General features: G+C 21.8%; 3 protein-coding genes and 1 non-coding gene across 6 annotated transcripts; 2 read left to right on the forward strand and 2 right to left on the reverse strand.

The window, feature by feature from the left end:
- Positions 1 to 365: 365 nt before the first annotated feature.
- Positions 366 to 2465, forward strand: LOC127281663 (uncharacterized). The gene is made up of 3 exons (XM_051305501.1): positions 366 to 490; positions 602 to 1220; positions 2104 to 2465. Exons 2-3 carry the CDS (start codon positions 638 to 640, stop codon positions 2106 to 2108), a joined length of 588 nt encoding a protein of 195 aa, XP_051161458.1. The 5' UTR covers positions 366 to 490; positions 602 to 637; the 3' UTR covers positions 2109 to 2465.
- Positions 2466 to 2594: 129 nt separating this feature from the next.
- On the reverse strand, positions 2595 to 2713 carry LOC127281698 (5S ribosomal RNA). The gene has a single exon (XR_007843074.1). It is a non-coding gene; the product is annotated as a 5S ribosomal RNA (ribosomal RNA).
- Positions 2714 to 3845: 1132 nt separating this feature from the next.
- LOC127281664 (eukaryotic translation initiation factor 1A, X-chromosomal) lies at positions 3846 to 10346 on the reverse strand. Its single transcript, XM_051305502.1, has 5 exons — positions 10185 to 10346; positions 9847 to 9930; positions 8004 to 8240; positions 7775 to 7875; positions 3846 to 5800 (listed from the first exon to the last, which is right to left on the reverse strand). The coding sequence occupies exons 1-5, from the start codon at positions 10198 to 10200 to the stop codon at positions 5795 to 5797; spliced, it is 444 nt and encodes a 147-aa protein (XP_051161459.1). The 5' UTR covers positions 10201 to 10346; the 3' UTR covers positions 3846 to 5794.
- A 516-nt stretch (positions 10347 to 10862) lies between these two features.
- On the forward strand, positions 10863 to 24872 carry LOC127281666 (cytosolic carboxypeptidase-like protein 5). 3 transcript variants are annotated; one of them, XM_051305505.1, is made up of 11 exons: positions 10863 to 11172; positions 11300 to 11415; positions 14339 to 14631; positions 14816 to 15154; positions 15352 to 15623; positions 16893 to 16953; positions 17144 to 17228; positions 17324 to 17618; positions 17736 to 17943; positions 18965 to 19126; positions 23816 to 24872. In XM_051305505.1, exons 1-11 carry the CDS (start codon positions 11147 to 11149, stop codon positions 24668 to 24670), a joined length of 2712 nt encoding a protein of 903 aa, XP_051161462.1. In that variant the 5' UTR covers positions 10863 to 11146; the 3' UTR covers positions 24671 to 24872. The 3 variants fall into 3 exon arrangements, with proteins under 3 accessions (XP_051161462.1, XP_051161461.1, XP_051161460.1); XM_051305504.1 differs by having other exon boundaries at positions 10864 to 11172; positions 11269 to 11415; positions 16893 to 17046; positions 23816 to 24870; XM_051305503.1 differs by having other exon boundaries at positions 10864 to 11172; positions 16893 to 17046; positions 23816 to 24870.
- The last annotated feature ends 1203 nt before the right edge of the window (positions 24873 to 26075 follow it).

Raw genomic sequence — 26075 nt, forward strand, 5'->3', positions numbered from 1 at the left:
TTAAGAAATTTTCAAGAAATTGTTGTTATTCTTTACAAAGAAAAGAAAAAAGCAAATTAAATATTTTAATTGCTTTATTCTATTTCAAAATATTGTTATTAAAATAATATTAACTTAGTCTTTTATTTAAATTAAGGTCATTATATAGTAATAATCTAAACAATTATTGTTTAGATTATATTAACATTCATTATAAATAATGTATAATTTAAAAAAAAAAATAATTTTTTTATGAAGAAATTATTAAATGAATGACGAATATGCATATTTTATATATATAAAAAAACAATTAACACAATGTCTGTTTACTGAGAATATAATGTCAAATGAAAAAATGCTTTCGACAAATCATTAAAATCTCATTTAAAAAATCTTTAACACCTTAGGTGTAAAGCAATATATGGTATATATAAACGGGCGATAAATTCAAAAAAAGTATACTTTGAACAAGTACCTTCAAAAGTATCTAATACATCAACTTAGAATCTTTGTAAGTATTACATTTTTATTTTATATAAATATATATCATTTTTCATAAACCGAAAATATTATTCTTTATAGACAAAAATTTCAACTAATATGTAATACAATTATTTAACAGGAAATCAAATTTCAAGAAAAATCTCTAAAATCAAAAATGAATCAACAAACTGTTGTTATTCCCTGCCCACCACCAAAGAAGCAAGTCAGCTGTCCTAAACCAGCTCCTTGCCCAGAACCACAAAAGCAAGTAAGCTGCCCAAAACCAGAACCACCAAAGCAAGTAATCTGCCCAAAACCAGAACCACAACAGCAAGTATCTTGCCCTAAACCAGAACCACCAAAGCAAGTAATCTGCCCAAAACCAGAACCACAACAGCAAGTATCTTGCCCTAAACCAGAACCACCAAAGCAAGTAATCTGCCCAAAACCAGAACCACAACAGCAAGTATCTTGCCCTAAACCAGAACCACCAAAGCAAGTAATCTGCCCAAAACCAGAACCACAACAGCAAGTATGTTGCCCTAAACCAGAACCACCAAAGCAAGTAATCTGCCCAAAACCAGAACCACAACAGCAAGTATCTTGCCCTAAACCAGAACCACCAAAGCAAGTAATCTGCCCAAAACCAGAACCACAACAGCAAGTATGTTGCCCTAAACCAGAACCACCAAAGCAACAAATCTGCTGCCCAGAACCACCGAAACAACAAGTCTGCTCTCCCAAACAAGCTTCTAAAGGTACATAATTTATACTTTTTTAAAGTGCTTTCATTATATACTTTATAACGTATCTACACTGAGAAAAATATGCTATTGAATCAATAGCATTTCTGCCAAAGGTATGAAAATTATTGATTCAAAAAAGCATATGCTATAGAATCTATAAAATATTTTACAAATTTTATAGCATATGCTTTTGAATCAATAATTTTTATACCATTGGCAGAAATGCTGTTAATTCAATAGCATATTTTTCTCAGTATAGTGGGTCAAAAACCATGTTCGATTTAAAAATATTTCAAGAACGTTTTATGTCCGCCAAATAATGTTCTGAAACATTTTAAGAACATGGATGTTCAAATATAGTATTCTAGAACATTTTTTGGCTGACATAAAACGTTTTAAATCGTTTTAAGAACGTTTTTGGAATGAAAATGGTTTTTTGCCCACTAGGTACTTTACTAGCAATATTAACCCATTAACGTCTTAAGTCGAAACGCATGTTTGAATTTTTATTTGACATAATTTTAGTACCTAGAATTTATTTTTAGCCGAATTTTTTATTTCTTCAAATTATTACGTTTGAGAAATTTCATTTCATCGAATTTCTATATTACAGAATTGTTGCTTGAACAAATTTTTTATTTTATTTTTTTTATTTCATCGAATTCGAATTTGACAGAATTATTATTTCTTATTTCTGTAACAAGGAAATTCGGTTAAATGGAATTTTTATTGAATAATAATTTGAAGAAATGAAAATTCGGCTAAAAGTAGTTTCTAGGTAATTAAATTCTGTCAAATGAAAATTCTTAAAAAAAAATTAATTTTAGAGCTTATTTATGGTTCTGAAAAGGTGTATTTTAAAATTTTCTAAAACATTTAAATTTTTTGTTTTCAGAATAAAAGAAGAAATAGTAGGCGCACGCGCACTGTACAAATAAAATTTCTCAAAATAAGAAACATTTAAAACTGTTTAAAAATTGCTGAAAACTTTCAATATAATTCGGACACAACTTTTTAAAAGATGTCGATTATTTATACAGCGCGAAAAAGAAACTTGTAACCATTCAAAAACAAAAAAAAAATGCGTGACAAATGAGACAATTTTCATTTATACAACAAACCAGAAATTCTTTTTGAATACAGAATAATTTAAAAGTGTTGAAATTTGAATATAAAATATATTGTACTACTTCTGTTTATACTTCAAAAATACTGTGTAATAATATTCAATAAAATAATTCTTGTCTTTTACGCTAATTTTAATGGAATTTATTATTTTATTTTCCTGACAAAATCGTATTTTTTAATGAGTCAATCCTAATCCTACGAACTAAATTTTGTAATATTTTAAATTATAAAAATTAAAAAAAAAAAAAAAAAAAAGGAAGCCAACACTACGCGGTATTCCCAAGCGGTCACCCATCCAAGTACTAACCGCGCTCAATTGTGCTTAACTTTGGTGATCGGACGAGAACCAGTGAATTCACAGTGAAATGAGCGTTGGCTGAGAATATAGGTTTTATAAATTGTCCAAATAGTTAGTCTCAGGCAAATTTATTTTAACATAACCTAAAAATGGCTTCCGCATTCCAATGTTATGTGGGGTTGGTAAAAAAAAAAGAAAAACAAAATAAACTCACGAACTATTACTAACCCCTACCCACTAAAACCCGTCAACCCTTCTTGGGAGCCCTTTATCCACCCTCGAAACTACCGGAAGACTTTTGCCTTCGAGGGTGGCGCTCTAACTCTGTCGCAAATGCGACTTCGTCCATTCCTGCAGATATCCTGCGTTATCAATTTTTAAACTATAAAACTATTGTCAAAGTCAAAGTAGAATTAACAGCACACCAGAAAAAGGATTTAAAAGAAGTTAACACATAAAAAACAAAATATAAAATAAATAATGTCAAAAAATAAAATTGTTAAAAAGACAGATGGACAAAATAATAACAATACTTAAAAAATATAAATAAGACAATAAATGGACAAAATAAATAATAAAAAATTAATAAATAATTCAATAATAATAATTCTCATCATAACAGAAATGATAAAGGTCTCGATGTGCCGCCAGTTTTCCTGGGACTGGATCATTAGCGATACCATGCTCTCCGGTGTATAGTCTATTTAATTTCTATTTGTTTATAATAATTGTTGCTATTTTAAATAAATTAAGGACCATAACAATCAAATATTTTTTGCTTACAAGCTTAATTATCGTGTATTACTCAAATGAAATTTTAGCAAAATCCATCAAATAGAACAGTAAAAAAAAATAATTTTCTAATTTCTTGCTTAAAAATGTTTTAAACAATAACTCTTGAAAAAATTAAAATTTTGCAAAACAATTTTTAGGACATATTTTTATTTGCAAAAACTACAAAATTATTAATATGACTCAAAGATTTTGTTATGAAAAAAAATTAGTCGCCCAGAATTCAGAAAGGTTACGAACTTGAAAGGGAATATTTTCCATTACATCACAATTTTGAAATAGTTAAAAAAAACTATCTCTATCTCAAAGTGCTAAAAACCAGAATATTTTAAAAACACAATGATCACTTTTTTTTCAAAATTGTAACAGAACAAAAAATTTTCGACTTTCATTAAATTATTTAACATACAACATAAGAATCGAATTTTCAATATAATTTTTATTTTCATTTTTAGTAAACTTGAATGTTTCAAAAAGATTTATTACAATGATTACAATTATAATTATTTTAATTATTATGCAACCCAAAAAAAAAAACTGCCGACTTTTTCCCGATTTCCTGTCGACAAAATTCGACCCCGAAAATATTGTGCAATTTCAACAATACTCACTAAATCTGAATTAGAAAAAATTTTCAGTTAAAAAAAATTTTTAATTTAAATTAGTGACAATGTTTTGGTATTTAAATTTTTTTTTTTTTTTGAATCAGTTAAAGTTTACTAATGAATTATTTATTTCACTAAATCATTAGTAAAATTTAACTAGTATAACAAAAAATCAATCACTAATTTAAATTAGTAATTCAAATTTAGAGAGTAGTTACAAAATAAAAAAATATCAAAATTAATATCAATTAAAGAGGATATTCATATTAAAAAAACAAAATTTCAATTTATTACATTGAAACTTTGATAAAAATATAACACACATATATGCAAATATTATAACATTCACATTGGATTGAAATTAAAAAGTGTATAACTTTTTTTTGCAGAAGAGCAACAAAAATAAATAACCTTTTTTCTCAACGAGATAATTAAATAATAATAAAAAAAAAATGTTTCATATCAATACGACAGTTAAACATTTCTTCAATGAAAGAGAATAAATAATTTATTAATCTCTTATACAGAATTTAATAACAAAAAAAGAAAAACACAAAAAACCATTTGATCGTTACTACTACATGTGAAAATAATTAATTAAAAAAAAAAAAAAAATGTGTTGTTAAAAAATTTTATTTCGTCTTTCGAAAACAAATACTGTCGTGAATATTATATTGTCAGCGATATTACATATTTCCGAGTTTTTAATAAGTTTTCATTCTTTTCAATTAATTTAAATTTAAAATATTTTTCTCTCGGAATTTTTAAAAGTGAAGCGCAAAATTAATTATTTCTTTTTTTTCCCCCTCATTTTATACTCTATATTATCATTCTGTATTGCCAAGAGTTTACAATTATCAACACAATTATTTACCTAAAATTGAGCTACTAAAAATTTCTTTCCAAAAACAGAAATAGAGAAACAAATCTACTTTTGGTTAATAACAAAAATTCTACACCTAATTTTACAAAAGTGTCACAATTGACTCAAATTCATAGTAGCCAATTTGAATTACTAAATCTATGGACACGCATTTAACGTGGCATTGAAAAAAAAAAAAATTATAAAATAAAAAAAACGGATTTATAGACATTTGTATACCTACAATATTTACTATACTATCAGCACAATAATGATTTCAGTTTAAATGCAATTTAAAAAAATAAAATAAAATAAAATTCCAATTGGGTGAAAATCGATGTTCATATTACAGAATTTATTTATTCATCTAAAGATTTATATGACACAAAATTCAAAATTTAATTTAGATGGAAAATTGAAAGGGGAGAAAGTTATGACAATAATGGAATGACAAGTAATTACAATTAGAATATTTAAATATATGAATTTATAAGACGAGATTAAAGAATTAGAAATTAATGAAGAAAAGGATCGAAATGAATCTTGTAAAAGTTCAACAAGTGTAGACTCTTTAAATGAGTCTTTAAATACGTTTAACTCTTAGAGACAATGGTGGCGTAGATTTTTCTATATATATTTTTTTTTTAACAATAATTTTATACAATTATAAATAAACTGAAATCAAATGCTACTTGTATGTGTGTGTGTGTGTGTTTTTTTTTTCTTTTAACGGAGAACACAATATGGACCGAGAAAAACGTGACGATTTATTTATAGATACAAGAAGATAAATAAGCGTTGAATGTAAAGGAATATACTTCAATCCCTCATTTGCACCAGCAAACGACAATAGTACTTTATCGACTTTTTAAATCCTATCAACTGTTGTGACTGTGGGTCATCAGATCTATAAAAAGAAAAATATTCTTAACAATTTCACATTAAATATAAAAAAAAACGCATGAATAAGTTCTAAAAATGAATTTTCTTACAGAAATTTATTCAGATAAATGAAAATTTTGTAAAATAAAAATTCGGAGTTTTAATTATTCCGTAAAATGTAAATTCGAACGAATAAAAAATTCGGCTAGAAAATTAATTATTTCTAATATTCTTTCTGTTAAATAAAAATTCTTTTAAATCACAATTTTGTTTCTAATGAAAATTCAAACAAATGATTCTGTAAACTTCAAACTCGATGATATAATATTTATGTAAAATAAAAATTCGTTTCAAGTTATTATTTTCTTTCAAAGATGTTACTATTTTTGAAAAATTATCGATTTTCTTTAAATTTACAAAAATTATTTTTTTTTTATTTATATATTTATTAACTGTAATTAAAAATAGCAAAATTTCCAGCAATGAGTTTTATTCAAGTTTAAATTTCAACTTTTAAAATATATAATTTTTTTTTTAAGTTCAAAATTTTTATCTAAATATGTTATGTCCTAGTATTAAATTAATAATAAATATGCAATGAACTATGAATATAGCGATCATCTTGTGTCAAGGGAAACAAGAGAAAAAAAAGACAATTTTTTTTTGCGTTTAAACAGCACAGCTGTTATTCCCGGAAACAAAAAAATAAGTGTTTCTTTTCACTTGTTTTTCTTGCCTCCAAGTGATATTTATAATTAATTCGTACAGACAACAGAGTGATAAATAAAAATTATTATCACATGAAAATTTTTAATATTGAATCGAATTTTACACAATAGAATTTTGATAAAACAAAATATATAAATATTTAACGAAATTCTTGTTAAATCATATTTTGTATTCATTTAAATTTTAATTTAACGGAATTTCGATTTATTATTTAAATTTCATTTAACCGAATTTTTATTTACCTCAAATTTAATTTTTACTAAAATTACATTATTTTAAACAAAAATTCCCAAAATTTTAATATTATTAATTCTTTATAAATGTTATTATCACATAATATTGATTATTTATTAATTATATTTATTAATATTAAATATTCATTATTAACTGTAATTATTAAATATTTATTATTAACTATTACTTTATTAAATTAATTACCAAATTAATTATTTATTGTATTACATAAATTATTTATTTACTTTCATTTATTAACGAAAAGAATTCTCAAGCAAATTTTCAAATTTGAATTTAGTAAAGCAGATTTCAAAAAATTGTACAGTTCCTTCTTTCTCAAAAATTTTTTTCAAGTCTAATTTATGGAAATTAATCTAATAAGATAAAAGCAAAACAATATTAAATTTAAATTTAAATTAAAGAATTTTCTATGATCAATTCGTTAAATATTGTTGAATCAAATATTGAAAAGAAATTTTGAGTTGTAGAATAAATTTCAAGTTTTTAATTTATATTTTTTAAAAATATGAAACTCATAAAGTAAATTTTCAAAAATTATTCAAAACTAAATTCTTCTCTTTTATATTTGAGTGTCAAAAAACTTCAAGAAGACATAAATAAATAAAATTTTAGAAATTCCAAAAATGGAGAATTTAAAGAAAAATTCAAAAAGAATTGAAAAAAAAACCATAGAATTTTAGAAAGTGAAAAGAAAATGGAAAATTTAAGAAAAGAAAAACATTGAATGAAAAATCGATGATTTTTAAAAAATCATAAAATAAAATGAAAATTTGTAAGAAAAATTTAGAATTTTGGCGCAGTTTTTCAAAAAACAGGTAATAAATTCCTGAAATAAAATGAGAATTTGCAAAAAAAAGAAAAAATAATTGAGAATTTTGGCCAAGTTTGTAAAATTATATAAATTTTAAAATTTTTCAAAAATGTCGATTAGTTAATATAAAAAAACCGATTTTTAAAAGAAATTAATAGTTAATAGTTAATAGAAAAAATAAAAAAAAAAAAAAAAAAAACTTACATTATCGGGATTCTCTTCATCATCGTCGCTAATTTCATCACCAAACTCAATATCTTCATCAAAGCCATCCTCCACGAAGGTGACTGTGTCGTTGATACGTACTGCAAAAAAAAAAAATTATTATATTCAATCCAAAGCAATTTATCAATTTTAATAATACAATCAATAAAAAAAAAAAATTGGGTTGAAGAAAGTGGAACAATTTCCAAAAAAAAAAAAGGAAACTTACCGGTTTCAGGGAATTCACCATATGTTTTAAGATTACGAGCTTCGTCTGCTGTATATTTTAGAATAACATCTGCTTTTGCATTTTGATAATCACGCAAACCAATCAAAATAATATCACCTTGATTGATCCACACCTTTTTTCGAAGTTTCCCCCGAATATGGCAGAGACGTTTTGTCCCGTCAAAGCACATTGCTTCAAGCCGACCATTACCTAACATTTTGGTTACTTGAGCATATTCTGAAATATTTTATATTTTAATTAGATGTGTTTTATTTTTTGTTTTTTTTTTAAACACACTCTCATTTAGACTATTATGACTCTTCTTTTTATTCAATATATTCGAACATTCAGAATAATTTTCCAACTCTTCACTTTCTCTCTTGAACGTACATACAAATTTTCAAAGAAATCAAAATGAAAATTGAAAAAAAAAAAATTTTCTAAATTTAAAAAACTTAGAAAAAATTCTTGAAACCGTTTTGTATCGAAAACAAAAAAACAAATAGACAAAATTAGCAATTAACAATTTTCTCCGATTTAAAATAAAAATTAATTTTCCATCTTATTTTATAAAATTAAAAAAAAATCCGCGAAAATAAGAATAAAATTAAAAAAAGATTTCAGATTAATTTTCTAACTTTTCTCACTTTCTCTTGAACGTACACACAAAATTTGGAGAAATCAAAACGAAAATTGAAAAACTTAGAAAAAATTCTTAAAACCGTTTTGTATCGAAAAAAATAAAATATACAAAATTGCCATCAACAATTTTCTCCGATTTAAAATAAAAATTAAATTTCCATATGGTTTAATGAAATAAAAAAATTTTCGCGAAAATAAGAATAAAATTAAGAAAAAATTTCACTAATAATAATAATTAAAAAAACCGTAAAATTCAGAATAATTTTCCAAATTTTTTCTTTCTCCTAAATGTACACACAAATTTTTGACAAATCAAAACGATAATTGAAAAAAAAACATTTCTAAATTGAAAATAAATTTAGAAAAAATTATTAAAACCATTTTGTATCGAAAAAAGAAAATCAACAATTTTCACCGAATTGAAATAAAAATTAATTTTCCATCTTATTTTATAAAATTAAAAAAAATCCGCGAAAATAAGAATAAAATTAAAAAAATAAGTTTAGAATACATAATTTTCCAACTTTTCTCTCTCTTTTGAATGTACACACAAATTTTTGAGAAATCAAAACGGAAATTGAAAAAAAAAAATTTCCAAATTTAAAAACTTAGAAAAAATTCTTAAAATCGTTTTTTATTGAAAAAAAAATAAAATAAACAAAATTGTAATTAACAATTTTCTTCGATTTAAAATAAAAATTAAATTTCCATCTTATTCTATGAAATAAAAAAACATCCGCAAAAATAAGAATAAGAAGGAAAAAAGTTCAATAATAATTAAAAAATCGTAAAGTCAATGATAAATCATTAAAACGAAAAAAATGACTCTTATTCGATTTTATCTGAATTTTCAGTCGTAAACGGATTAAACTTGAAAACATTTTAAATATATTTGTACCATTTTCATAATACTATAAATTTGTAAACAATGATAATACCGAAATAAATAAAAAAAAAAAAACCGAAACTCATTTTTCCATAATAATAAATTCATTAAATTTCATGAAATTAACCTCAATTTGCATTATTGACAAATACACAATTCTTTGGCATTGAAAAATAATTACCCATCAAATAATTTAAAAATATAAAAATATAAATTCACATTTTCACTTTTCAATATTCAAATCTCATTTCAAGAAAAAAAAAATTGCTTCGTCAATAAAATAAAATACAACAAAAATGAAAAAAAAACACTCACCTTGTCCGTCCTCCTTAAAGACCAATTCTCTCTTCTCAGTTTCATTCTCATTTTTACCTCTTCTCCTATTCTTACCTCCCTTTCCTAAAAGACAAAAAAAAAACACAAAAATCACAAGAATTTTTTTATAATAAATTTCCCCCCTATTATCACCGAGAAGGAAAAAAATAACACAAGAAACATCGCGTCATGAATTGAAAGTTTTTGACATTGACAGGTTAGTTTTTGGACTAACCACATTTTTCATAAATTTCAACTATTCACAAACAATTACAATTGATTTTTACTTTAGATATCATTTACAGCACACTAATAACACTCAAAATAGAAACACTTACCTTTATTCTTCGGCATAATGTGCAATAAACGATAAAACTCTCTCCTTAATGATGGAAATTCTTTCCACGAGATAAAACGAAAGAACTATACCAGCCTGAAAATGTTCGACCCGTTCCCCGAAACACACGAATGAGAAATACACCAAGACCTAAATAAACTATTTTTTAAAACACCAATAAAAATTAATTCTCTTTCAATCGAATATAATGGAAAAATCGAGAAAATATTTTTACTATAATTTTTAACTAAAAAAATTCTTAATAAAATGAAAATATTATCAAATGAATGGATATAATTAGTCATGAACTTGACTTTCGTTGTTTGTATTGATCGTCATGCGCAACGCACCGCGGGAAAATTCAAATTTTGCTTATTACGATTTTTTTGTTTTAAAAAAAGTAAATAATTTAATTTTAAATAAATTATTATTTATTTAAATTAATTATTATTTATTTAATAAATCAAAAATTAAAAAAAAAAATGTTAATAAATTTACAGGTAGATTGATAGTATTTTTAATGAAAAAAAAAAAATATATTTACACTAAAAAAAAAAAATAAATAAAATTTATTTGCCTTATTTAAATATTAGTCAATTATTAATTTTACAAAAAAAAATTTTAATTTAATAAAAAAATATTTGTGAACATAAATTTTTATTGACATTTTCAATGAGGTCAAGTAGCAGACGAAATGTCAGTGTTAGGACATGTTACAAAATGGACTCGTCCAAAATTAGACGTTTTATTGACAATGGAGTGAATTAAATTCTAAAAACAAAAAAAAAAAAATAGAAAAACATATAAAACCATAAGTTTTATTCCAATAATGTTAATTTGCAATTCACTGGATTTGCAAATATTGAGAAAAATTGAACAAAATTTTTCTTGTTCTGAAGGTTAAAAATTTCTTATATTCTATAGGTCATTAGCTTCCGTAAAAAGAATGTAAATAGAAATCATATGATCTGCCAAGGACTCTATTCAAGGTATCTAATTTTACGTTCGTGCTGATACAACTTGCTAGTTGTTAAAATTTACATTAATACACAATTATCTTTGTTCTTTAAAAAATATGTCATAAGAGGTCAACTTAATTATATTATATTGACCCAGAATGTCGGACATAACAGAAGGATTTATTAGTGGAGGTTTTGTGTTTTATAATAATTTTGACTCTGCAAATTTAGCGAGAGTCATACAAGTTGATATCAACGCAATAAATGACAATGGTAATTAATTTTTAACATTCATTTTTTTATCTTCTTTCTGTAGAAGTTTGAATTTTATTTGTTTCTATTACTATATATATTCATTTTATATATCTACAATAATTTTTTTTACAATAATAAATTAAAATACTATACGCGTATTTTTAATTTAAAAATTACTGTAAAAACTAAATATATATATAGGCCTCGGATTATAGGAATTTTTCGATTTTTTTTCCTTGAAAATACACGACTTTTTTTCGACTTATTATAATAAGATGCGATTTTTTTTTGACTTCTTTTTAACATTTCTTACAAAATTTTTTTAAAAAAATATGTATTTTTTTTAATATATACAATGAAGATCTTTATCAAATTTTTCTTTATTTTAATTATTTAACAAATTTTTCAATAAAATTCTTCTCTAAATTATTTTCAATAATTTAAATGAATTTCTTCATAAAATTCAATCATCTGAAACTATTTTTCAATTAAAAATTTTTAAAATGTCAATAATTATTAAATTTTTTTTTTTTTTAAAAAACAGCAAATATAATTTAAAAAAATTTCAATTCAAAAATTATACATGAAATTCAATAATTTTCAAAAATCTGAATTCTAAATCTTTGAAAATTCAATTGTTTTTTTAAAAAAAGTTAACTAAAATTATTTTCAATTATGTAAAATTTAATTATTGACTGAAAATTAACAAAATCTTTTGAAATTTAATTATTTCTAAAAATTTCAAAATCTTTCAAAATTCAATTATTTTTAATAATTTTTAATATTTCTTTAAAAATTAATTTATTTAAAATTGAATTGTTCTCAGAAAAAAAATAAAAAAAAAAAATACAGCAATTTAAATTTGTAGAAAATGTATTTCAAATTGAAAATCTTTTGCAAAAAATTAAAAAGAAACGGAAATTTTTTTTTTAATAGATTATTCATAGTCCACAATTAATTTGAAAAATTATTTTTGAATCAGATTTTTTAAATTTATTAATTCAAATCTTGAGTATTATTATTCGAAGTGAAAAATTCCTTTAAATATTTTTGATTTCACAATATTTCATGAATTGATCTTGGAATATTTTTTTCTAAATCTATTTTGAAATTGAAATTATATTATTTTTATCTATGGAAAATTTAAATTCAAAGATTTCTGAAATTTTTTTTTTAATAATAACAGGCCTTGGATTATACTACTGTTTCGACTTTTTCTGACTTTTTTTCAAAAATACGACTTTTTTCGACTTATTTTAATAAAATGAGATTTTTTTGACTTTTTGTCAATTTTTTTTTCACAAAATTTTTAAACGTAATACGTTTTTTTTAGTATAAAATGCAAATCTTCTTCGGATCTTCTTTATTTCAATTTTTTAGCAAATTTTTACCTAAAATTCTTCACTAAATTAATTATTTTTAATAATTTTAATGAAAATCTTCAGAAATTCAATAATCTGAAACTGTTTTTTAATTAAAATTTTTATGAAATTTAATAATTGTTTTAAATTTTAAAAATATTAGCAAATAAAATTTTTAATTCAAAATCACTTGAAATTTTTTATTATTTTCAAAAATTTTAATTATTTTTAATGATTTTTATAATATTCTTCGAAAATTCAATTATCTGAAAGTATTTTTCAATTAAAAAACTTTTGGAATTCAATTTTTTTTTATGTGATTTCTAATAAATTCTTCGTCAATAAAAATCACTAAAAATTTCTTGTATTATAATTATTATCTGAAATTTAACACAATCTTTTGAAATTCAATTATTTTCAAAAAATTTCAATTTAAAAGCTTCTAAATTTAATTAATTCTAAAATTTTCCATCTAAAAATTTTTTGATATATAATAATTTTAATTATAACTTTTCTGAAATTACATAATTGTTAATAATTTTTATAATATTCTTCGAATCAGTTGAAGTTCAATTAATTTCAAAAATCTAAATAATTGTAAATCTTTGAAAATTCAATTACTTTTAAAAAATTTTACCTAAAATTATTTAATAAATTATTTTTAGTTTTGTAAAATTTAATTTTTGTCTGAAAATTAACAAAATCTTTTCAAATTCAATTATTTCTAAAAATTTTAACTTTAACTCTTCCACCCTGAAATTGGCTTCGACGCTCAGCGCCGAAAATTGTTTTTTGCAGAATCAAAAATTTGAAATTACTTTTTTTTTTAATTAATCAATGCAAATAATACTTTGAAAAATACTTCTCAAAGCATTATGTGGATCCAAAACCTTTTTAAAAAATGTTTTGATATTTTTGGTCCCATGAAAAATAATTTCAGACGCTGAGCGTCGACGCCAACTTCATGAAGATCCAAAATTATTATTTAAAAAAAAATTTTTATTTAAAAATCTGTAAAACTTGATGAAGTATTGCCTGAAATTTTTTTGACCATCAAAACTAAAAACTATGACAAAATTTTTAATTCGAATAAATTGCTTAAATCAGACTTGAAAAAATTATAAAAATGGAAGTTTAATAATTTTGTTTAGAAATTTGTCCTACTTAAATAAAATTTTGAAAATTTATCTTACAATTAGTTCGATTCTGAAATATTCGAAATAAATTTTCTTGATAATATTTTTATAGAATTATTTTCATTACAGAATTAATAAAATGAATTTAATATCTAATAACATTATTAATTAGGTATTTAAAGTAAAATATTTATTAACTAATTAATTTTTTTTGTTAAAATAAAAAAATCGACTTTTTTTGTACCTTAAAGTCAATTCGAGGCCTGTAATAATCAATGGATACAAAAATAAACATTTTTTTGTTTAAATTTTGAAGAAAAATTTATTTGTAAATTTATTTGTACCTATATTTTATTTATTTATTTGTTTATATGAAATCGATATTTGTTTTTTCAAAAATTAGTAGTCGGGAGAATATTCTGAATTTAATTTGTCACATTGCAGAAGAAAATGAAAATGACACTAAATCCTGTAAAAATGATTTAGTCGAAGAAAATCTCGACTATGAATTTAATTTATGGACAAAACACGATTGTCATGGAACAGAATATGAAAATAGTAATAGAACATGGTTTTATTTTGGAGTTAAGGCTGCAAAACCGGGAGCATTTGTTCGACTTAATGTCATTAATCTCAATAAGCAGGTAAAAATGTTTAGCCAAGGCATGTGTCCCGTTTATAAAATTTTGCCAGGACATCCTCAATGGGAACGAATTCGAGATAAACCCATCTACGCGGTAAATATATACATTTATTTTTACTTTTTATTCTCTTTTTTTTAAAAAAAAAGGATTCTTTTCGTTTTCACAAAATTCCAATCTAAAAATAGATTGCATAATAAATAATTAGTAATAAATTATTATTAATTATATTAATACATTATTATTAAAAATAAAAATAAATAATAATTAATTATTGCAGTTGGACGAAAAAAGTAACGAATTTACTTTGTCATTTAATTATCGAACTCCAGATAATCCCAAAGCCATAACATATTTTGCGTTTACGTATCCATTCACGTATAATGATTTACAAACGCAATTGAAAAAAATTCAATCAAGATTGTCACGAAGGACTATTGTTTCTGTGGATGATATTTATTATCATAGAGAATGTGTCATTAAATCATTAGAGGGTCGAAGACTCGAATTATTAACTATAAGTTCGTATCAAAACATATCAATGGAGAGAGAGGACAGGCTGATGAATTTATTCCCAGAAAAGAATGAATTAAGACCATTCAAATTCAAAAATAAAAAGGTAAGTTTTACCTTAACTTTTTTTTCAGTGAATTTTGAATTCTTTTTTTAAGATTTAAGATAGCTTGTAAAATTATTAATTAAATTACAAAACAATGTAAAAATACCAAATTTATTGTTGAAATCGATTTTAGAAGATGAATAAATTGGAAAATTTGGAAATTTAATTAATTAATTTTTAAATTGAAATATATTTAGGTAATTTTTGTAAGTGCACGAGTTCATCCCGGTGAAACGCCTTCCAGTTTTGTTTTAAACGGTCTTTTAAATCTCCTATTAAATCGAGAAGATCCAATAGCAATAACTTTACGCCGACTTTACGTGTTCAAATTAATTCCAATGTTAAATCCCGATGGAGTGGCAAAAGGTCACTATCGAATGGACACAAAGGGTGTTAATTTAAACAGGGTATATTTAAATCCATCAGAAAACGATCATCCAACAATATTCGCTGCGAGAACGTTAATTAGGTTTGCAATTTTTTATTTTTTAAATATATCAATAAAATTTCAAAACAAATAAATAGAAAATAAAAATAAAATAGAAAATTACAAAATATAATTAAGTAAAAATTTCAGGGCTGAAATGATTTAAATCAAAGAGATAATTTTACATTTAAATCATAATTTTAAATCAAAGAGTCGTTTACATCAAAATTATTTAAATTAAAAAAAAAAAAAAATTCCTTTTTCATAAATTTTTTACATTCAATTTTATATATATTTCCAAGGTTCTTTTGTCTTCTACTTTGGCGAATATTCTATTGACATTATTTATTATTTAAAAATAAAAAAAAAATTTAAATATGATTTTTTGAAATATTTTTTTAAAATTTTTTTATACAAAAATAATTAAATTTCAAAAGATTTTGTTAAATTTTAAACAATAATTAAATTTTACAGAATTGAAAATAATTTTAATTATTTAATAATTGTTATTAATTATTAATAATTAGATTTTTTTTTAATTAATTATTAATCATTTTTAATTTAATAAAAATAATTTTCAAATAATTTTAAACAACTTTTATTAAAAAAGAATTGAATTTTCGAAGATTTACAATTCTGATTTTTTGAAAATAATTGAATTTCAAGTGATTTTTGATTTAAATTTTCAGTAATTTCTATTGCTGAAGAATTTATTAGAAATTACGGACAAAAATTAAATTCCAAAAGTTTTTTTATTGAAAAATGCGTTCAGATAATTGAATTTTCGAAGAATATTATAAAAATCATTAAAAATAATTGAATTTCAGAAGAGTTATAGTTAAAATTATTAAATTTTAGAAAGTTTTAGATGGAAAATTTTAGAAATAATTAAATTTTAATTTTTGATAATTGAATTTCAAGTGATTTCGAATTTGTGAATTTTTGCAAGTTTATTTTTATTTGTTAATTTTTAAAAAATTTTAATTCAAAAATAGTTTAATATATTTGAATTTGTGAAGAATTTTATTTAAATTATTGAAAATAAAATTAATTTAGAGAAGAATTTTAGTTAAAAATTGGTAAAATAATTGAAATCTGATTTAAATAAAAAAAAACCGATTGAAAAATTATTTCAGATAATTGAAAATTCGATTTAAATCAAATAGGTAAAGTAAATTTAAATTAAATAAAATCATATTTAAATAAAAAAACGGATTTTGTTTTTTTAAATCATTATTTTTATCAGCCCTGTAAAAATATATTATAAACTAGAAAAAATCAACCTCAATTTATCAAAATTTGAAAATTCAGATACTACCACAATTTCTACAAGCTGCCAGAAGAGACTGAAATCGAAATCGAAAATTCTCACGTAAGTTTGGAAGTGAATCGCGAAAGCAACATAATTATTCCAGAAAGTGTAACTAACGTAGTTAGAGATACAACTAATCATCTTCTTGAACAAGTAATTAATTCACTTAAATTTTGAATTTTTTTTTTTTTTAAATTTGATTTATTTTTTTCTTTACTCTAAATCATTAACAAACAAAAAATATTTACAGGTCACTTTAATGTCACTGGATGAAAAAAGTAAAAGTGATTTAACTTATGACAAATGCCATAAAGCTAAAGAAAACATTTTACGAGGTAAAATTATCAGAAAATTTACAAATTTTTCCATTATCATTATTTGCATTTTAATTTTATTATTAAAAAATTATTTTGAATATGAATTTTTGTAGAAAAATCTAAAGATCATTTAGAAGAAAGACGAAGACCAGAAACTGCAGACAATAAAAGATCATACAGATTAAGTGGAATAGTAAAACCGTCTAATGATTCCGAAGATTCTGGACTATTTCTTTATATTGATTTACATGGTCATGCATCGAAAAAAGGAATATTTATGTATGGAAATTATTTCGATGATTCTGATGAGTCAACAACATGTTTATTGCTACCAAAATTAATGTCACTAAATAATCCAAATTTTCATTTTACTTCATGTAATTTTGCCGAGAGAAATATGTATCTAATGTAAGTTTGAAATCACTTTGTGTAATAATTATTGGGCTTAAATATGTATATTTTAATTTGTCATTGATTAACAATAATGAAAATCAAATAATATACTGATTGTATGGAATTTTGCAGAGACAAAAGGGATGGTATGTCAAGAGAAGGATCGGGTCGAGTGGCGGTTTATAAATTAACAGGTTTGATTCGCAGTTACACACTTGAGTGTAATTACAATTCGGGTCGATTAATTAATGCTTTACCACCACGAGTGCGCGATACCATCAATAAAATTCAAACGCCAATTTATGTTCCTCCAAAATATACGCCAGCTGTTTATGAAGAAGTAAGAATTATTTAAATAATTTAGAAAAATTTTAGTGTTCAATTCTTTTTGTGAAATTAATTTTCAAAATTAAATTGATCAATTTTTTATAAGTTAGAGAATTTTTATAATTTTCTGCAAATTTTTGGTCAATTAAAATAATTATTTTGAAAATTTCTAAAATTTATTTTCTTTTTTAAATTTATCAAAAATTCACAATTTTTTTGTCGCAAATTCTCATTTTATTTTAGTCGAATTTCTTAAATTTTCGTGTTTTCTTTCAATTTCTACTTTTTAAGACTTTCTAGTTTTTTACATTTTTTATTTTCTTTTCATTTTTTTTTTTTTTTGAAAAAGAATTTTTTCCTATAAATGCTTATTTTTTTAGAATGCGTAAAATTTATTAAATACATTACTTTTAAAAACTTCGCAAAAATTTCCAATTTTTCGTATAAAAAATAAAAATTTTCTTTTTATTTTTAAAATTTTCTCTCAATTTTAGAATTTTCTTTCGATTTGTCTTTTCTTCAACATTGTATTTTCTCCAATTTTATCTTCACTTTCTAAAATTCTAGTGTTTTTTAAAAAAAATTCTTTTTCAATTTTTCCCAATTCTCTTTTTTGGAATGTTTATTTTTTTTTAAATTTCTAAAATTCTTTACCCATTTACTTTTAAAAATTACCGAAAAATTCTAAAATTTTTCCTACAAATTCTCATTTTATTTTGTAATTTTCTAAAATTCTCGATTTTTCTTTTCAAAAATTTTTTTTTCGTTTCTTTTATTTTCTTAAATTTTATCTTCACTTTCTAAAATTCTAGTAATTTTTTCAATTCTTTTTCAATTATTTCCATTAAATTCTCTATTTTTTGAAATTCCGAAAATTTTATTTATTTACTAATATAATAATAAATCATTCCTACATAAAAAGTATCAAAAAAAAAATTGTTCCACAAATAAATCGCAAACGACTTTAAATGAAATTAATATAATAAATTGATCCTTTAATAATAATTTTTTTTTTTTCTTAAATAATTTTTCAGGTGGGTGCAGCATTAGGACCCTCAATTTTAGATTTAACAGGCAGCAATCCAAATAGTCGTCTATCAAATAGCCAATATCATTCGCTGAGGGGTTTAAAGTCCTATTTAAAATTAACACACGCCAACAATTGTACCGCTCCATTGCACAAGCCACTTCATAAGGTAAATTTCAATAAAAATAATGAACATGACGTCATGAACGCGGACATTACACAGTGCGCTCTTTGTTGACTATGAAAACGCTTAAAATACTGCCTAATAAAAAAAAAAAAAAAAAAAAAATGCAATACGCTTTTTGCTTATATACACGAGTGAGAAACGCAAATGTGAAAACAAAAACAAAAAAGAAAAACATTTTTGTCATTTGCGTCTCATTCATAAATCTCTAAACATAATTAGAGATTACAACTAGTTAGATACTGGCAACTAGTTACGTAAATTTTAGTTACTTTTTACTATATTATAGTTAATTGAAAATTAACTAGTTCACTAAACGTACAAATCACAAATACGTTGATAGAAACAAAAAAAAAATGTGAGAGAGAGATTTCGTCTGACAATAATAAATAAAAAAAAAAAAAAAAAAAAATGCCTTCTCAACATGAATTGACGAAAATGGCAAAATTAATTCTGAATTCTGGTTATGTCCAGATTAGCATGATACTCAATTTTTTGCCTTACAAATTATTATAAAAGAATAATATAAATATTAATAATAATTTGTATAGATATTAAGGAAACTCATCGACAGTATTTCCAAGTGCAGTTTTCACTTTCATGTGCAATGTGCTTTTTTGCAAATTTTAAATTCGTTTTTTAATATATATATATATGTATAAAATTTGTATATACAGCTTTTTTTATTAACTCGCATTGACGAGCTGTTAATTGAATAATTAACTTTACAGTTAATAAGCTCTCAATCAATTAAAATGGATCTTTGAAAAAAAAATTTAATTATCAATCACACATTTATTCGTTTCATATGCATTGCTCACATGATAGGCTTCCAAATATTTTTGAAAATGACAGAAAAAAAAGAACTTTATAACGAAGTATTTTTTCTTTTTGTTATTCAAAAATAATTGTGTAAATAATTTTCCTTTTTTTTTTTTTTAAATGAAAGCTTCCAGAATAAGGGTACATTTTTTGTTTTTTATTCAAGACAACGTGAATTTATTTTTTAGAGTCAAATAGAATCGATGACAGTGAATCAAAATTTACAACAACAAAAAATTGTAAAATTTTTAACAAAATTTTATTAATCAATATTTTTTATAGAAAAGCAGAATTTTTATTTTGCAGGATTTTTAATAGAGAATGAATTTTTAAGTAACAAGATTTCGATAAAAATTAATTTCCACTTACTGTTAGTTAAATTGTTATTTATCAGAATTTTTATTTAGATAAATTTCCATAATAATTGATTTTTCATTTAGTTGAATTTTAATTTTTTTTTTAAATTTTCTTTAGCTGAATTTCTATTTGATTGAAGTTTTATTAAACATAATTTTTAATTAATAGAATTTTCATTTTACAGAATTTCCATAATAAAATCTTCCTTTATTTAATTTTTTATTTAGTTGATATTTTATTTAACTGTATTTTAAATGAAACAGAATTTGAATAAAAAAAATTCACTTAGTTGAAAATTTATTTAGCAGAATTTTCATGAAAATTAATTTTCTATTAGTTGTATTTTATTTTTTATTTTATTTAGCTGAATTTCAATAAAAATCACTTTTTTTAAATGAATTTGATTTTTTTGTTGAAATTTATTAATAAGAATTTTCATTTCTCTGAATTTCAATAAAAAAAAAGAATTTCCACTTAATTGAATTCCTAATTAATAAAATTTTCATTTTACAGAATTTCGTTTACAAAATTGCACTTAATTAAATTTTTATTTAGCAGAAATTTTAGTTAACTGGATTTTAAATTAACAGAATTTTCATGAAAAAATTTGACTTATAGTTGATACTATATTTAGCAGAATTTCAATAAAAATGAATTTTCTATTAGTTGAATTTTATTTTTTTTTTAATTTTATTTAACTGATTTTCCATAAAAAATGGATTTTTTTTATATGTATTTGATTTATTTTAATAATTTTATTTAGCAAAATTTTCATTTCTCTGAATTTCCATAAAAAAAATTTTCCACATAGTTGAATTTTTAATTAATAAAATTTTCATATAAAAATTTCAATTAGTTGAAGCTTTATTAAGTAAAATTTTCATAAAAATGAATTTTCTGTTAGTTAAATTTTATTTTGAAGAATTTCTATAAAACAAAAAATTTTTCTTTGTAGAATTTCAAATTTATAAAATTTCCTTAAATACAGTTTTCTTAGTTGAATTTTCATTAAGCCGAATTTCTATTTAATTTGATTTTAAATTAACAAAATTTTCATTTGGAAATTCATTTTTCTCCCAAAATTTCATTGAATTAAATTTTTATATTTGACAACATTTTTCTTTATCAGAATTTATTTCTCAAAATTTTCAATTTAATAGAATTACTTTTCATCAAATTTTTAAATTCAAATTTATTCCTTTAAAGATTTTGTTAAATAGAAATTTGCAGCTAAATTAAAATTCATTATTTATTTATTTATTTTATTTAAAAATTCGAATAAGTACAAAAATTCTGTTAATTAAAAATTCGATTAAAATCGAAACTTTCTGAAATAGAAATTCGGTTAAATTAAAAAATATTGATCAATTAATTTTTATAGCAATTACCCAATAAAATAATTCTGGGCGAATTTTGTCTTTTAAGAAAAAAAAAAAAATTTACTGGAAACTGACACTTTTATAATTCCAAAAAATTTCTAATGTATTTTTAATAAATGAAACTTTAAAAACTTTTTTATTTAAAGATAAGTCTGCCTTTTTCAAAAAGTCGTGATTTATATATATTTTTTTAATTTACCGATTATTAAGCTTAATATTAAACGTATTGTAGTTTAAAAATTCACCTAAGAAATGAAATTTTGTACACATTTATCAATTTCATCTTCACTCACGCATTTATTATTGTATGAATGTTTTAAAAAAATACTCTACAAGTTGAAAATTGATTTTTCTTTCTAGAAAAATAAATATAAATTATTTTAATTAGTTTTCTTTTTCTTTTTTTTCTTACAATTTCAAAGTTTTACCATATTTTTCAATTTAATTTTTATTTTTTTTTAATTTCACAAAACAATAATTTTTTGCTCTATAAAATAATAGAATAAAATTGAAAATTTCTTTATATTTTAATATTTATCGTATTCAATTTCCATTTATTTTGATTATTATTGAAAAAATTGACAATAAAAAGAAAAAATTTCAACAATTTTCAACGGTAGTTTATTTATTTTTTTTAATGTAAAATAAAAATATAATCAATTAGTTCATTTTATTTATAATTATAAATATAGAGTTAAATGGAACGTGTAAATAATGCCTTAAATCAATGTTGTTTAAATTATTCAAAAGTTCTGGAATTTTATTTTTCTTTTCTTTTTAAACTGAAAATCCTTAAAATATTTAAATGGTCCAGACTTTTAATTTAGACAGCATCAATTATTATAAATGAAAAATAAGAATCATCAACTCTATTTTAATTTGCAAAAAAAAAATGTACTAAATTAATCATGGTTGTGAAGAAAAATAATTGAAATTTGATAATGTGTCTAATAATGTCTTTCTCTAGCGAAAGGTACTTGGTAATTTAAGTGATCGATCAGTGAAATCATTGGATGAAGGTGATGCGATCAACTATAGGAATTGTCGTCGTGAAAATTGAAGTTTTATATAAATATATTTAAAAAAAAAGAAACAAAACTTTTAATATGGTTAGTAATGAAAAGAAATTTCTAAATAAATCCATTAATTTTCAACATTATTGTATAAAAAAAAAAATCATTGAATTTGGAAAGTTTAATTTTTTTCTGACAATACTATTTTATATGTATATAGGTTTATGTAAATTTTTTAATCAAATTATTATTAATTTATATAAGATATTAATCAATATATATATATATATATATATATTTATAATAATTGATAATAAATTTTGTGTCTGATAAAATTTGAAAAATTTATAACAAAAATTCCAATTTTACAACACAATGTACACATTCGGTTTATATCGTGTTAAATTGTTAATAAATCTCAATCCTTTTTCATATATAAATATATATTTATTTGCTTTGCTTTTATTTTCTTCCCGCTTGTCCCGTTTAACATTTCCTCGTAAACTTTTTCAATCTACAAAATATGATCCTTTCAAAATTCAATAAATTTTTTTTCTTTAATAAAATGAAAAATTTTTATTCTAACAAATCAAATATAAATATTTTTCAGATTTCTATTTTATTCAAAGTAAGTAGTTTTAATAATTTCTTTCTTAAATTTTTTTTTAATAATACACTTTAATCTCTCTCTCTCATGCAGAATTTTTCAGCTTTCTTTATTTTTTTTTTTTTTAAATAAAAATCTAGTGATCAATTTTTAAGGTACACGTTAATTAAATATTATCAAATGAGAAAATTACCAGCGACAGTCTCGGACAAAAGTTAACATTTGTAATAAAAAAACAATTTAATTTGTTTATTTAAATATTCATATTTTAATTTAAAAAAAACAAATTCAAAAATTTGTAAATAAGAAAATTAATTATTTATCTCATAGACGAAAATTGAAAAAAGAGAAACAAATACAAATTTATTTCTTTTTTTTGACCTTAAAATTTTTCAACGTTAACTTTTTTATCAGAGACTGTCACACATGGGGATTGAAACTATAAATATACCTTTAAAAAAAAAAGTTTACAAAAACTTATTAATTTGATCCACAGGAGAACAGTGGAATAAGTGGAGCAAGTGTCAGTACACAAGAAAATAATTCACAAGAGAAAATTGAAATGACAGTAGTAAAAAATTCAACTTCAATTGAAAATTCAACAAAAATTGAAATAAATCTAATAAAGAAACCATGTATCGTACGAAGAACCACATCACTATACACAGCGATAAAGAAAATAAAAACCAACAAAAAACCCCGACAAATTATAAATCGTAAATTAGTAAAACCACAAAATTCATCAAATCAAAAATCATCAATTCAAAATACATCATTAATAACAAAAATTCAAACTAAAAATCAATTGAGAATAAAAAAGAAATTTCAAAAAATTCCCGACTATCGTCAAACAACAATTGAATCAACAACGGCACAAAATTCATTTGATGATAAATGTACTCTCATTGTACAAACAAAAAAACGTCGGTCAATTATTAAAAATCATAATAATAAAATTATCAATAATCAAAAACAAAATAATATGAATATGGAAATAACAACAATTGTTAAACAAGGTTCAAAAAGATTAAAAGTCATTGGAGGACAAAAAATAATAAAAACACGTCCTGAAATTGGCGAATCACCAACGACGACAACAACATTAAATGAAAATAATTTTTCAGATGAAAAAAATAAAATTAAAGCCACATCGTCGCGTTCTATTTGTTTAAATAATAAACAAAAATCAAATGCAGTGGCTTATGTGAAAAATAAGAAACACGTTTTAAAAGTTGAACAAACAAATAAATTTAAAAAGTCTTCCAATAAAATGAAGATGAAAAATCGTAAGAAAAATGAATTGTGCGATTCAACTACTGTTAATCAAATTTCTAGTGATACTAGTAATTAATTTTTTTTTTTTTTTCTGGAAAATTTTCATTTTATGCAGTTCATCTGCGACAAAAAAAAAACTATATAAATGACAATTTTTTTCAGACAAATTTCTATTTGTTTTAGGAAAACTATTTAAAGGAATATTAAAAAAAAAATCAAAGAATAATTCATGTGACATTTTAATTAAAAGATTATTTTTGGCTTAAATATAATTTTTTTTTTCGAATTTCTATTTGAAAATTTAGGAAATATTAATAATTTATTAATTAGAAATAGGTATTAACATTTTGATACAAAAAATTATGAATATTCGAATTTTTACAGAAGTTGTAAAAAAAAATTTTTTCAAAAAAGAAGTAATTCTAAAATGCATTTTTCACTTTTTTCATGAGCAAATCAAAAACACAATTTCTACAAGTCAAATTTTTCTCGAATTTGTTTTTTTAATAAAAGAAGAAGAAACAATGAAAGTATCTAAAAAATATAAATTCACTGTAAAAAGTAATTATTCACTTTATATTATTGATTTTCGAAAAAATTTAAATAAAAAAGACAAAACAAAATGTTAACAAATTATTAAAAAAAATTTTTTAAATATTCAAAAAAACAAAAAATAAAAATAAATAAATAAACAAAAACCAAATAATTTTTAAAAGAAAATGTCACATGAAATGCCACAAAAATAAACGAAAATTTATTTTCCCCACAATTTTTTTTTTTTTTGTTTCCTTTTCGCAACCATGAGAATCAAAACCATTTTTAAATTTTGAAAAGATTTCAACACAATTCAAACAATTAAATAAACTGTTAATTTTTTTTTTGTTTCAATGTATTTTAGAAAAATTTATTATAGCAAAAAGCTTATAATATAAAATATCTGCGAATATAAATATTGCAGAGAAATGTTTAAAAATTATTTATTATTATGTTTCAAAGATATTTATTAATAAAAAAGAAATAAATGCGAATTATATGTTATTCATATTATTATTATTAATATATTTATATTAACGAAAGTGTCTTTCATTTTGAATTATATAATTATCGACATTGTTGAATAATATAAAAGTGATATTTGTAATAATTTACTATTATTTTGATAAAAATTTATAGTATATAATATATTTATTTATTGTGTTCATTATCAAAAATATTCTATTCTATGACTTGGTCATAATTATTATTAATATTATTATTATTATTATTATTAATTACTTTTATTATTAACATTAATATTATTATTATTCTTTCAAGAACTGATTTAAAATGTATTAACTTTTTTCTCCAATTATCTCCGTACAATGTATTAATTTTAGAATTTCTACAAAATTGTTTGTTAATTTTTAATCAATAAAAAGCTTTATTATTAATAATTTTAAAAACCCCTGCATTTTTAATTTCTTTTTATTTAAATCGAAAAA

This window comes from Leptopilina boulardi, unplaced genomic scaffold (assembly GCF_019393585.1).
Source record: "Leptopilina boulardi isolate dan_hultmark-lab unplaced genomic scaffold, ZJU_Lbou_2.1 LbouV2_273, whole genome shotgun sequence".
Lineage (NCBI taxonomy): Eukaryota > Metazoa > Arthropoda > Insecta > Hymenoptera > Figitidae > Leptopilina > Leptopilina boulardi.